Below are 14,671 nucleotides of genomic sequence, written 5' to 3'. Positions count from 1 at the left end.
GAGGCCTCCTTACTTAGGCTGTTACAGAGAATTAAACAAATGAAAATGGAGACTTCCAATGTAGACACACAATCTTGCCTGTCTTTCTGCACCCATATGTAAATTCTGTTCCAACTTACAGATGGCATCAACAAACACATTAATAGAATAAATTATTTATTCTGTGTCATTCAGGTTTTCTTGCTCATCTTGGTTCAGCATTTAAACTTAATTTAGACCATTATGCTTCCTAAGAACTGGGACCATTTTTTTCCTATACCATCAGCACTCAATGATTGTGGTGTTTTTTTTTCACTTTACTGCAATTTTTTTGTTTCAAATGGAAGGTCACGTTTCACCTGATCACTGCTGTTTCGTGGCATAAATGGTTTTGATATAGCCCATCGCCTTTCAAGACTTCTTTGGACAAAAGCTTTAAAAATTAGGAAAGCTGTCCAGAGAACAGAGCCTATTAATCCTGAGGGCTTTCTCTGGTTCAGAGAATAGCTGACATAGTTAACAAAATAGCTTAGCAATTTTGCGCAGCGATTTTAATGGTTCATTGTTACCGCAACATAAGTTACTTACAAAACATAGTTACATACTTTAAAGATTTCCTTCCTCAAGATCTCACCTAAAAATGGAAAAGTGTTCAACATAGCTTCTCTGCTATTTCCATGTCCCACTGCTACCTTGCATTTTAGGTGTACTTAAACTGAAAAACAGGGAGACCTATTCCCCCTTCTTTGTATTATGCTTATTCTGAATACTATTCATCTGTCTTAATACACAAAATAAGGATGAGCAACAAGTGTTTAAAAATATATAGGGAATTAACCAATTTATTTCATGGCACACGAGAGCTTTTGTAGTTTACTTACATGCTATTTATTGAAAAAAATCAACAAAATGTACAATTTCTTGAGAAAATCACAAACATTTGTCGTTGCGAGAAAAAATGCATTTTTACTTTTTAATATTAGAATCTGTACAATTGTTTAGAATTGAAAAGATTGCATATTATATAATAGAAAGCTTGAAATAATAGGTAAATTTAGTCTACTTTATAAAACCAAGACACATCAGACTGAAGTATGCTTGCATTTTTATTAAAATTATGGCACTTAATATTTAATAGCAGAAATAATAACAGGGCTTCACAACCAGAAAGAGTATCACTTTCCAAACATCAATTTTCTTCCCACTACTGTTAATTATTTGCAAGATTTTCCAGAATATTTTCAGAGAACAAGCCCTTTACAGATTGCACAAAACTGAAGAAGCTTTTGTCATGATTTTTATTTTGGATTTTAACACTTCTAACAGCTGTATCAGCCCTGCAAGGTCACTGTTATTTTCCTTTGCATTCTGTAAGTTAAATTACAGTTTTGCTGTGCTGTTGAGTAACCAATCATAGCAGCATGTCACTGGAAAGTGATTAACATGTTAAGTGTGGCTCATCCAGTAAAGAAGAAGCCTTCTGTTTAGCATTATCCTTCATTTTATTTTATTTTTCTACAAATGGTTAATGTTGAACATATTGCAGCATGACATTACCAGAAGTATTACGAACTATGAAAGAAAGAGCGTGAACTAAAAAATGACTTCTGCAGGGCTGTTGTGAGCAACAAAAGTATAACATCGCAGCACCTTTACATGTGTAACAAAAAAAAAAAAAAAAAAAAAAAAAAAAAAAAAAAAAGCATTCACTGTACACCAGAAATGTGTTACTGAATACTGAACTGTACTACTACCAGTGTTTGTTTGTGGAAAAATGTATATATATATGTACATGCACAAAGGCACACATACATCTGAAAACTAGGGTTTGGTGTGTGGTTTTCAAAAAAAATCATCATAATACACTGTATAATAATGGTCAACAATATTGTATCATCCACATGCAGTTGTTCATTAAACAAAAGAAGACAGGCTCTAGAAAAAAAAAAAAAGTAAATTAAATAATTATTTTACAACAAAGTAAATGCAATCAATGCATGACATGAAGTTGCATGTTAAATCAAGTATCATCATTCAGAATTAAAATACTGTACCAATTCACAGGTACAATCCTTTAAATGTCCACAAGGAGAGACTGCAGCAAATCTATAATCAGATCCAGCTGATAAGAATATTACTATAATTGACATGAATGTCCACAAAACGCAAAAGAAAACAAATGGTTTGGAGCAGCATCTCCAATGTTATTTTATTTTCCATCCCACCTCCTACTTCATAGTATGTCCAGTCTTAAGATTAGTACATTGAAAAATGGCATTATCTATTTGGAAACATAATATTAAATGAAATAAAATCTAATGAGGAGTTATATTTACAGGCTTCATCTAACAGAAAGCTAAGCTTTGGTTATATAAAGTGCAGATCAATAATATGCCAATTAATCACGATATTATACATACAGCTAATTTTTGCAGCTCGGTTTCCTTGGAAATTTTTAAAAATATTCATGTTTTACAGTTTGCTTATACAGCAGGCTCAGTTAAAAATAAATCCCATTTAAATAAATTTCAATTCTAATCACTTCAGTACCATCCACCTGTGCGCATTATACTTCTAAACTTCTTTGCAATGTGTAACCCCTTGGATGTTCAGTAATCTGCACAATCACATTTGTGTCTCATCACATGAAATACCTAAGCTCTTGACAATGCAGTTCTCTAACATCTTCAAACGCCTTACACTTTTTGTTGTATAAAGTTTTCAAGCTTTATTATGATACAAGCAGTACATTCCATCACTCTCATAGCAACCTCGGAAGTAAACCTATCATTTGGAATCTGTGGAAAAGGAAGTAAGTCAGGGTACCTAGTTCTTAAGCTATCTACTCCATAAGCTTCCAATGTCTGAACATCATTTGTAAGCCCTTCAAGTTGTTGACTATATTCTTCTATCTTTTGTGCAAGGGCTGCTGGTTTTACATCTTTGTCTGATTTTCCCTTCACAGCATAGTCAGCTGCAATCAAAGCTAGTTTAGTAGAAAGGTAGCATTTAAAGCATACCCATTCATTGGCGTTTTTATGGAGATCATTTCTTGCAGCTGAAAAGTTAGCTCGGGCCTGCCTAAGCCATCTGCGTGCCTCTACAGGATTGCCAACGGATCTGAACGTAGGTGGGACAAAAAAGCGTTGCGAGAAAGACGGCCCTGTGGAAGATGGACATTTCTCTTTATGCTGCTGCCGTTCAGATTTGTGGCTTGTTGCTTCTTGATTCCATGAAGTATAAAATCTCTGAAATGAAAATTTATCTGACTGAAATCGAGAAGCTGAGGATGAAAATGTTCTTCTTGAGGCTCTGTCCATGTTTTGATCCATAAAGGCCTGTTTTTCCATCCGGTTAATCTCATTCTGTAAATGTTTGAAAACTTCATTAGCTATATCAAGATTATCTGCATTTTTATCTGGATGCCATTTAAGATACAGCCTTCTAATAATCTTTTTTCTTTCAGATTCTGGAAGCTTCCAAGCCTGTTCAATCACAGATGTCACTTCTCGTAGTATTTCTGGCAAGGAGTTTGGCTTTATCTTCTTTGGAGAGTGATGTTTTGAGGATGTTGTTTTGTGGCCATCTCTACCACTGAAGAGAGGTGGAATTGTTCTCAGTCCATGCGCTGGAAATTCTGTAGGACTAGTTGGGGTAGAAGGAGTGCTATCCCTGCTTTGAGAACTTTCCTCAGGTCTTGAAAATTTGTACAAGTCAAGAGAGCTTACTATTTTATACTCACTATATCCGATATCAATCTGGTAAATCTTCCCTAGAAAACTGTGACTTTCATCATCTTCTCGTTCTACTTCTTGTACAATGATTGCATATGTGTAAGTCGGTTGATATGACCCATATATATCACCGCCTTCAGCATCAACAAGGTAACCAACATATTCACCAGGATAAAAAACATTCATTGGATCCATAAGAAGCGTATAGTGAATTTCAGCTGGTATAGGAGTGCCAGGTGTTGGTAGTTCAAGTTTTGATGGTTCAGAAGAGTCATACTTCACCCCTAGACTGTCAAGCTTCTCACTGATCCGGTAAATGTCATTGCAACCCAGCATGGCAATTAAATATGAGGTATCAGAAATCAGGTTGTCAGTTGCAGATTTTAAGGTCATTGCTAACGCTAGCAGGAAATTTATGTCTTTGCTGTCCGAATGCTGTATATAAAGCAATATTACTGCATTTCCATATCTCTTTAGGAAAGCAAATGTTTCACTTTTACTGTGGGGAATAGGAGCAAAGCCTTTAACTCTTAACGTCGTTTGCAACTTCTCAAAACAGGAAACTTTCAAACCTTCTCGCAAAGCTTTGCAAAGTCTTATTGCTTTTTCTTCATTAGCTAAAAACGCATTGTCATTTTCATGCTTCATAATCCTAATGAGTCCTGTGATGAACTGTTCTGAAGATAACAGTAATTGTAATCTCCCCTGCAAAGAACATAATGCTCCAAATTGACAAATTTTGGGAGACTCTTCATCCAACTGTTCTTCCAGAATACTGCTAAGCAAGCGAGGCCTCAGTTTCTGAGGGAATAACATTATCAGTTTAGTGTGAAAACCATGGTCTTTGCCTAAATAACACTGGCTAAGATCAACAAGCATCTGTACGCCAATGTTACCCTGAATTCTACTTTTGTAGTGGGGTGCATCATCAAAAACTAAGATACTTGACTTTACTAACCTGCCATCTTGACTGGGAAGATAAAGGGCAAAATCCCTCATATTCTCAAGGTCATTCCTAACCTTGACGGAATCATTCTGAAGACTTTTGAACAGGCCAGAAACTACTCTTTTAACTGTGCGCATTTCATTAGGATCCAATTGCTTTCCTTCAGAGTTCTTGAATATGCGACCTAGAACTTCAACATACTGTTTTGTTGAAATAATATCTTCAGTACCCAGAAGTTTAAATAACTGATGGAAAGTACCAAGTTCTAAAGGAAGTTTGTAAAGATAAGGTTTAAAGTCAGATTCGTACTCAAGGTTTATTACCACCTCTTCAGGCTTCAGGAGCTTCCAACCTTCTTCCACCATTACAAAAGAGACACCTCTAAGCTGAAAGCGGAATTCCCTTTTCTCTGTACTAAGAAATTCATAAATGCTTCTCAGGACCTTGGCCCTAGTTTTCACCATTTCTTCATCCACAGTCGTTATATTGCATATGTTCCTGCAGTTATTGATAACCTTGTCCAGGGGAGGGTCTAAATTAACATTCAGCATAGTTAAAACTTGCTCAAGTTGTTCTTGTGCACCAAGAGTACTTCCTTCTTGCTCTTTGATACTTAAGGGCGTTGCTTTCTCTGGAAGAATGGGACATGAGGTCCACAGCAACTGTAACACATCAGTCTGTTTGAATTTAGGATTCACTTGTGCCCCGTTGAATCGTATAAGAGGGAGCGTCCCATTAACTTCTTGATACTGAGGATGAAATCTAACAAATTCTGCTGGTGCTCGTTCAGGGCACAGAAAAGGAATTAATGATAATTCTTTCAGAAAGTTTCCTGACAAAAGATCAGTTCTTTCCTGAAATATGTGATGAAGGAGGACATCAACAGTATTCTGCAGTGTTTCTTTAGACCAGTTTTCTGTATTAGCTCGCATACTGATCTCCTTAGCAAATTGTAATAACTGTTGCTGTGAAATAATGAATTTTAGCCCAATATGTCGTAGAAAAGTTATCCATGATGGAAGGAACGCAGCTTGACTTTTCGGTTTTGTAAGTTGTTCTAGTTTCTTAAAAAAATCTTGAGGTATAAATAATTTTTCAGGAAGCATAACTTCAAAGACTTTTACTGTCCTGTCATAAAAATATTTTGCAGGTTTTAATCTATTGCTTGCATCATGAATGATCAATATATTTTCAAGCTTTTCAAACAACTGTTCTTTCATTTCTGAAGTTTCTTCAATGCTAGTTAGCCTGTTCTTTAAGTAGATCAAGTGTTCCAATTTTGCATCGTAAGACAAACTTTCAATTTTTGGAAGAAGATGTTTCAAGTACACTTCAAGATCATCCACAGAGACACAGCCAAGCACAGTATACAAGTCTTTCAGATGAATTTTCTCTTCGAGAAAAGCTGATGAAGTTGACTGTGTCCATCTATCTACTTCTACTGATGGGATGCTTTTTGTGAGCACATAACACGTCCCATATTTTGAAATGCTGATGTATCGGCCACTAATGGATTTATAACATGGAAGAGACTTTAAAATTTTAATGTCATCCTGAGATGTCAAATGACATAAATTGCAATTGAAGTACATTAAGAGAGCCTCAAAGTCACATTCTGCTAACTTTTCAGTTCTAAAAGTTGATGTTTGTACCATGTATTGTATGGCTTTCAGAATGCTTGAAGGATTATCTATATTTGCTGTACGTCCTGACAACAAAGGCACTAAAGCACTGTCTTTGGAGCAAATTTTGTTCAATGCCAACTGAATACAACCTGTTTTCATTAAAGCATGAAAGACTTTATCACTCTGAGCATTTGGAAAAACAGCAATATGCATAATGCTGAGGGGCAGCAAAACATCACACTCTGGCACAACAAGATGATTAGCTGAGACAGTAAACTTTACACCTGGAAGCAACGTCCAGTCCTTCAAAGTTTCAACAACATCATCAAATTTTGCTTGTGTATCTTCTTGCTCTTCCTTGACATTTATAGACTCACTAATAAAATGCCAGGCATTTTTAAGCCAAGATTCACTTGCAAAGTTTTCTTTCCATTTCATACAACTTCTAGTTTTATATTCTCTAGGCAACACTGAAGATAACAACTCAGCAAAGCTTGTGATATCAAAGACTTTTGCTACATCACTGCTAAGTAAAATATTGTTGTACCTCAAATACAATGTGTTCATAAAGAGATCCTTGCGAGATGGAATCAGTTCATGGTATGTTGTTAAGAACTTTGGCCTCTTCGAATCAAAAATCTGCAGAACATTATCAAGGGTAATAAGGAGTGGCAAGCCCTCAATTTGGATTTCATTTTCTTCTGCATCTTTAAAACAATAGTCAACCAGAAGTTTGAGACTATGGAAGAGTTTTAAATTTGTCTGCTGAAGACGACACGGTAACTTTCCAATGTGGCAGTTAGAGTCTGGAAAAGAAAATGTCATCAAAAATAATCGAACATCAGCAGGTGTCACATAGGTGACAGGAATATCTGCATCTACCAAGCAGTGATAGAGATTTGCAGTTTCATCACAGTTGTATACCAAATTAAATCCAATTTCTAAGAGTAAATGTTTGAGTCTGTAAACATTTTCAGCCACAGACTTCCGAGTTGTAATGTTGTATTCTGTATTTTTGAGATGTTGCAATTCATCTTGTAGCAAGTTGTCAAAGAACGGCCTGCCTTTATTCACCGTAGACATGTTAACCCATGTGATGATAACAGCAGAATGCAAATCAGAGCCATCAACATTCGGAGCTCGCATTACAGGTAAAAGACGCTTCAAATCTTCATAAATACAACTGTAAACTGCTTTCACTAAACAATACCAATCCGGCTGAATATCAAGTCTATTGACTGGAAAAAAGGATAAAAACTTTTTCAAAGTGTCTTTCACAACATGAACTGCTGTGTTCTGCAGTACTGACACTGTAGGATCAGTGCCTGGAAAATACCGTTTCTTCAGCTGAATCAGCAATTCAACATAGGCTGGTGCTATCAGTGCTGTCATTAGGCTATTATTCCAGTCACTTCTTACTCCAACTCCATTATCATCACGCCACAGATTTCTTCTTGCAGAATCCAGAGCAAAGTGTCCATTCACATGAAAAGGTAGCCCAGTTTCTAAAGATAAAGGTAAGAAACAGAACGCTCTGTGGGGTTTTTTGTAATTATGAGTAATGCAAGCTGCTACCCCACCACGTGGAAAAAGAGTTATGTCCTCATTCTTGTGGGCTGAAACCACACTTTTAGATACCTTTTCCATGGCAGAAAAGCCTGACCTGTTACAAATTAACCAAGTTGTAAGATTCCCCTCAGAGTCTTCAGTATCCATCGTGTAAGTTATCTGTTGCACAGGTATTTCACTTAGCTGTTTTTTTTTAGTTACACTGTCAATTACAGATGCATGGAATTGCTTTCGTTTTAATCTGTCTCCATCAGTGATTTTTCCTTGTACAGAATACAATACATTCAGTGCTCCTGTTGTTTTTTCTATCTCACAAATAGAAATTTTTTCCATGTGGTTCAAAAACATTAAGAGTTCCGCTCCATCCGTACGCAGCTTATCTAAAAGATTTTGGACCATTCTATCTGAGCATGGAACTGAGGAAATTTCTGATACTTTAGCCATTTCTCCATTTCGAAGAGGAAACCTAAACATTGTACAATTATCCAGCTTAAAGTGATTTCCTAAGTAGAGGTCCAGTACATCTGAGAACTGTGTTCTGAAATCTGCATCTAAATCCCTAAACATGCGGCCAGGACTTGTTGATGTTGCACCTGGTGCATATCTAGCATGAGGATCAAAAATACAAAGTATATCATTGCCAGATATGAAAGAAGGGCAGTCAGTAATGTGATAAACAGAATTGAAACCTATACCATATTGTCCAGTTTTACAGGGATTTCCTACTTTAGTACCTTTTCCAAGGTTCTGAATTCCTCTAATGTCATCTTCTGTAAAAGGCTGATTGTTGTAAACACACAGTGCTGGTCCTTGAAGCGGTGCCCATTTCTCATCAAATATTCTATCAGCTGGATGCTGTCTAGGATCAAACACAAAACAGATCTCTGTAGCTTTTGCATCATCCGCATTCTGAAGGAGCTCTTTCAGCATTTCTTTTTCTGAAGGGTAAGCATTAAGAATGCTTTTAATTCTACTTGTCAGTTTTTCTTTCTGGCCAAATTCTGTTCCAAGAGTAGTAAAACAAATATTGGAGGCGTACCTTTCTAAAGCTTTATGACGTTTTGGTATTGCTCCAAGCTTTACTGCAACTTCCCTCGGAATATCACCATGACAATACTTAACAGTTGTGTCTTTAACTTTAATCCATGGACAGTCATTGTAACACAAAGATTTTGCAGGCAGAAGTGCAAGACGAGTATCAGGTAACAAAATCTCACCATACTTTTTCTTACAAAATTCCTGCTTCTTCTCTCTAATGAGGCTCCATATTCCTTCACTGATTATTCTCCTGCACAGCTGAAAATTGTCTTCTGTTAGTTGCTGGGTCCCTCTTTCCTGATTTATTAATTCCAGAACAAGTGCAAAATCTTCAACTGCAAAAGCCTGTCTTACACCCACACTTTCAAATAGCTCACGGAAACTATTTTTGTATTTATTAGGCAGCTGATATAGATATGGCGCTGCTTCAAAATTCAAGTGAAAAGACACTTTTGTTGGATCAACATAGACATTCTCAACAAGAATAAAACTATAATTTGTCAGCTGTTCAATTATCATAGCTTTTGATGATTCATTTTGTAACATTGCTTCATGTAGATGTTTGTAGCAAGCATTAGTGATATTCTCCTGATATAATGTAATGCCATCAAATGACTTTGCAACTTCTTCCAATTGATTTATGACCAGATTAACAGCTGGTTTCTTCAGTAGACCCAAAAATTCTTTTACAGCCAATGACAAAGCACCACAACCTTTAAAGGAATGGGAATTTTCATTAAGAATCGGTTGTATTAGGCAAACTATGTCTTGATGATCAGCAGTGAAAAGATCAGTTGCTGAAAACATTACTTCAGGCTCAAAATCACTGCCTTTCCAGTGTAGCGTGAAGCCTGCTGGCTTGCTAAGGAAAGGAAGAAAAGGGATGGTTTGACATTTTTCAGCAAATTCTTTAGCTCTAGGGTCCCTACACTTCAGTTTTTCATCAATAAGACTCAATATAATACTGCTTCTGAGACAAGCTGCTGCATGATCTATCTTGTTAACTTCAGCCACTGACTCCGCACGTTCTATCAGATCTTCCCATAAGATATCATCTTTAGCCATTCCCAATTGAACAAGTTTAACCAAAATGACTGGATTAAGATAATCCTGAGTGGTGCCATAAGGAAATCTTCCATCTTCAGCATCATATAACTTTGCAACTCTTCCTTCAGGATGGATCAGTCTTGATGGTGTAACTAACGGATGTCCATCCAAAGAACAAGGAATACACGGAGTAACACGAAGAATTCCTGAAAACTCCTCAAGTTTTTCATTAAGAACATAACGCATCAAAGGATCACGCAGCTCTGCATCAATCTCCTGAATATTAGGGAAAAACACCTCAGAAAAGAACTGTTTCTCAGAGAAAGTGTTCTCCAATAATATGTATTTGCATCCTGCTTCTTCAAATCCTGTCTTAACCCAAGAAGGGAGATCTACAGCACACAGATTTTTGGAACCAGTTTTTTTAAGGTACTTTAGAAAGATCTTAAAAGCTGACTGTCCAACATCTGGTCGTTTCAGTATCGAGTCATCTAGGAACCTTACATTCTTCATCGAAACCCAAGAAAAACCATCAGAAAACACTTTGATCCCTTCTTTGCTTTTCATATGAGCTATGTCTTCATAGAACCCTTGACAAATAACAGAAAAATCATCATGAACTGAATCAGGATCTGGCCACACAGCACAGTAATTATAGTCAACTAGCTCACCACTGATTGCCATGTCACGCAGAACGCACAGAGCTTCTATGTAGGCTTTAACAATAACATGCCTCATGAATACTGTGTTCCATCTCCCTTTTGTGTCTGTTTTCCAAATCTCTTTCCGGTTTGAAGTAACTGCAAAGCAGCCATTTATATGAAGAGGTAAACCTGTTTTTATTCGTAGAGGTAAATAGCAGAATACTTCACCTACGTTATTGCAATTAGGTTTCACAATCCACTTTTGATCCTGGGTTTCAGACAGCAACACTCCCACTCCACCACAGGGAACAAGACCTAGTCTTCGTCCACTTTCATGTAATGAAAATTTTAAAGCATCGCCAGTGTCCATGCAAGAACATATGAGCCACGTTGTTGAATCTACTGTCTTCTGTGGCAGTTCATCAGCTGACCTTTTCACCTGTCCTGATTTAGCCATTTCAAAGAAAGAAGCTGGATCATCTTCTGCACCTCGGAAGAGTGGAGACTGTAAATCAGCAATCCGCCTGAATACATGGTGAAATTCTTCTACTACTATCTGTAAGATACACGAGGACTTTGGTGTTTCAGTGGGAAGCTTTTTATTACTGCTGCTGCAGACCTTCATTAGTTTAGCTGCTTCCTTTAAAACACTTACATTTGGTGTACTCAAGGCTTTGGAAGAACAATTTTTTTTTTTAATAGTGATAACATCTTGTGCCACCCCAGGATCATCTTCCTCAATTTTCAAGTATTTCAAAACCATTGAATTTACACTCTGAGCAAATATTATCAGTCTATGACCACAAATGCTAAATTCATCCACAAGAGAATAAATGTCTGCTGTATTGTAACATGTGCTGCTGACTTCACTCACTTTAGCTTCCTGCTGAGTTCTGAAGGAGAGCCTGAAAAGTGTTCCTTTGTAGCTATATGGAGATTCTACAGTCAGTGGTAGCTGGCAACCAAAAACTCCTATAAATGGCTTAAACTGATTTGGAAATTTTCGCAGCCTCTTCTGTTGTTTACTCCAGTTAATTTTGATCCCAGGATTAGATTTATCTCTAATATGCTTACTGATATGGTTAACATTTGGATCAAACATAATCATGAACTCCCGGCTCAAAATAATAGGAACATCAGTAATATGATAAACAGAATTGAAACCCAGTCCAAATTTTCCTACTTTGTCAACTTCACTCCTTTTTAAAGACTCTCCTAATCGAGTTATATTTAGAAAATCAGAGTCAGAAAATTCAGAATTATTGAACGACCACAAAGCTGGACCATGACACGCTGCCATTCCTGGATCCAGAAGATTCTCTCTTATATCCATATTTCTCCTCATGTCAATCAGGAAATTACATTCTGTTGCATTAGCATCATCAGCATTTTGAAGAAGTTCTTTAAAGATGTCTGAAATGGAAGGGTACTCTTCCAAAATGTTTTTAATTCTTACAGTCAGAGGCTCTCTTTGCCCAGATTGCTCAAAACCCATGTTTTCTGGATTAATCAATCTTGTGCTAAGGCATGGGACATTTAACCACTCAGCAGTTTTCATCGGTATGTCTTCGTGCACCAAAATTATTGGTTCAACAGAATCTTCAAGCAAATCATTTAAATCATCAACTTTGATATCACAATAACAGCATTCATGAATTGGCCTCATTGCAAGTTTATAAGGAAGTTTGCCACTGTACAGTGGCATGGGTGTATGCAGACTTGCAGGGATCTGATTGCTGTACAGCCATCTTATAATGCTCAACATAATGTGAAGATTTTGTTTACTCTCTTGTTCTGAGAGAGTCTGCTCGCTTTTCAGATATATTTTCTGAATGACCATAGAAACATGGTCTGGTGTTAACTGCTCAATTGAACCACAACATTTAAACAACTGGTGAAACTTTGCCATAGTTTTTGGCACATAATGCAGATATGGCTGGAGATCAAGATCAGGTACTGACTTTATTACTGCTTGTGTGAGGGAACAAAATGTTTTTCCTGTCCAAACCCAGGGAAATTTCAAGGCTTTAAAAGCTTCTTTCCCTTCTTCTAAATGATCATGCATAAACCCATAAATTTCAAGCAAGATATGCTGAAACTGATAGTAGTCCTCATCACTGAAGGTTTTAGAACTGTGCCAATCAACAACTACCTTGAAATGTTTTAAAACTGCTTTTATGCTGGGCTTTGTGGAGATGCCAAGTGCTTTTTCTATATCTAACTGCACATTTTCCACAAGAGGAACTGAGGAACCTACTAAAATTGCGTGAGAGATATCACACATTTCTGGCGGTAAACACAGATTACAATGATCTCCTTTCCAAACTAAGGATCCTGGATAATTTGGAGGTCTTTCCTTACTTGCAGGAATCCACTTTATTTTTTTCAGCACAGTTTTTGTTTCAGATGACTGAAGCAGCATATGGTTTTTGTTTAAAATCATCAAGAGAGTTCTAGCTTTTCTTAACAGTAAATCATGATCGGTGTTAGAGTTAGCATGCAAGTTTTCAATTTTATTTGCCACTCTCACAATATCACTTTCCTCAAGATTGGCTTCACTTTTTAAGCCTATTTGTCTCAGAGAATGAAGAATATCTGAAGATGTAAAAATAGCAGGGGGGAAGCAAATCTCCTCCTCAGCATAAAACAAGTTTTGCAGCAGTTCCACCTCAGGATCAAAGAGTTCATTTGCTGTCATTACCTTTTCTTGTGAAATCCTAATAAACTTCAGTGTAGTCAGCCAATCTATCACATCCGTATTCTCATTTTTCAGAAAAGTCAGATTTTCAAGAACCCATTGCATTATCTTTGTTGTTTCGTCATATGAATAAAAATCACTTTTTATGTCTTCTATAATAAACTTCAAGCAATCTGTGCTCTTTAGCTGTTCTATTTTTAGCAGGTTAGCTAAGCGAATAGTAGCTTCATCACTGCTGTCAATTATTGGAACAGAAAACCTTAGACCAGGTGGAATTTTAGCAGTGTGGTGTAATACCTTACTACCTTTCAGTCCAGCAAAAGCAGGGACACCTTCATCAGATAATTTTTCCATTTTTTTAAATATCAGCAATTCCTGAATAATTCTTCTCTCTTTTTCATTTGCATCAGTTAAACTAGCTAAGAATGCCCTAAGAGCATCTTTATGTGTTGATGGTAATGATGCAACCTGATTGCATAGTTTCTGTAGGGTCATTTTTTCCATTATTTGTAAAACAGCACTTGGTAATGGTGGATGCACGTATTTCTTCATAAGCGGGTGTTGGATAGAAACATCTAGTTTCTTAAGTACCACTCCACCAACTTTCTGAATAATATCTGCTAAGTATTCCGGGAGCTGAGTCTCAGATTCATCTTCCAGAATAATAGGTGATGGATTCCTAAATCTAACCAGTTCCACTGATGTTTGGTTTTCCTCCAGAAGAGTCTTAGGGATAAGCGGCATGTCATCAAACACACTCAAGTCATCAGAAAAATGCAGGTAGAGGTTCTTCCAGACCATCTTAAGCCAGGAAATTGATGGGTGATTTTTGTCTTCCAAACCTGGATACCACTGTACCACCATGTCTCTGCCAGGCCACACACTATTCATAACTTCCTTAATTAGCCGAGCAAATCTTTCTGGGTTCAGAAGCTGCAGCTGAGTGCACGGTCTTCCTGAAATTACAGCAAAAGGGTAAACCATGAAAATCAGAGCAGAGTTACATAACAAAGTGCTTTTTGAATTTAGAAATGAAGCTCCCCTTTCTGTGGAAAAACTGCTAAATAGAACTGCATATACCAGCCACTCTTGCTTTTAGGAGTTAATTAAAAATACATTCCATATTAGTATAAAAAACAATCAAAAATGTTTTTTTAATCAAAAATAAGTTACTGCACTTGTTAGTTTGCTATAAGAACCTTCAGGCATACAAAGCAACTACAGATTTACAATCAAAGTCAAAGCTTCCAAAGTATTTTCCTGTTTGGTTGATTCTTTACTCTACTTACTTGCCCAGTTGCAAATAAGAACCTAATCCATTATTTGTTTGTCTATATCCACAAGGATTACAGTAGTTTTGAAAGCTTATTTATTAGATGTAGCAAACCAGA

The 14,671-nt window shown here is 36.7% G+C and overlaps 1 protein-coding gene across 3 annotated transcripts in view; it reads right to left on the bottom strand.

Moving 5' to 3' along the window:
• Positions 1 to 843: 843 nt before the first annotated feature.
• Positions 844 to 14,671, bottom strand: part of SACS (sacsin molecular chaperone) — a 58,944-nt gene continuing 45,116 nt past the window's right edge. For all 3 annotated transcript variants that reach the window (XM_035326292.1, XM_035326301.1, XM_035326310.1), the window contains one exon: positions 844 to 14,236. In XM_035326292.1, coding sequence (XP_035182183.1) covers positions 2,676 to 14,236 — 11,561 coding nt within the window. In that variant the 3' untranslated portion in view covers positions 844 to 2,675. The remainder of the gene's footprint in view (positions 14,237 to 14,671) is intronic.

The sequence above is a fragment of the Oxyura jamaicensis genome, chromosome 1 (genome assembly GCF_011077185.1).
Source record: "Oxyura jamaicensis isolate SHBP4307 breed ruddy duck chromosome 1, BPBGC_Ojam_1.0, whole genome shotgun sequence".
Taxonomy (NCBI): Eukaryota; Metazoa; Chordata; class Aves; order Anseriformes; family Anatidae; genus Oxyura; species Oxyura jamaicensis.
Note: the sequence above shows the minus strand (reverse complement) of the source record. Positions and strands in the feature narration are given on the sequence as shown.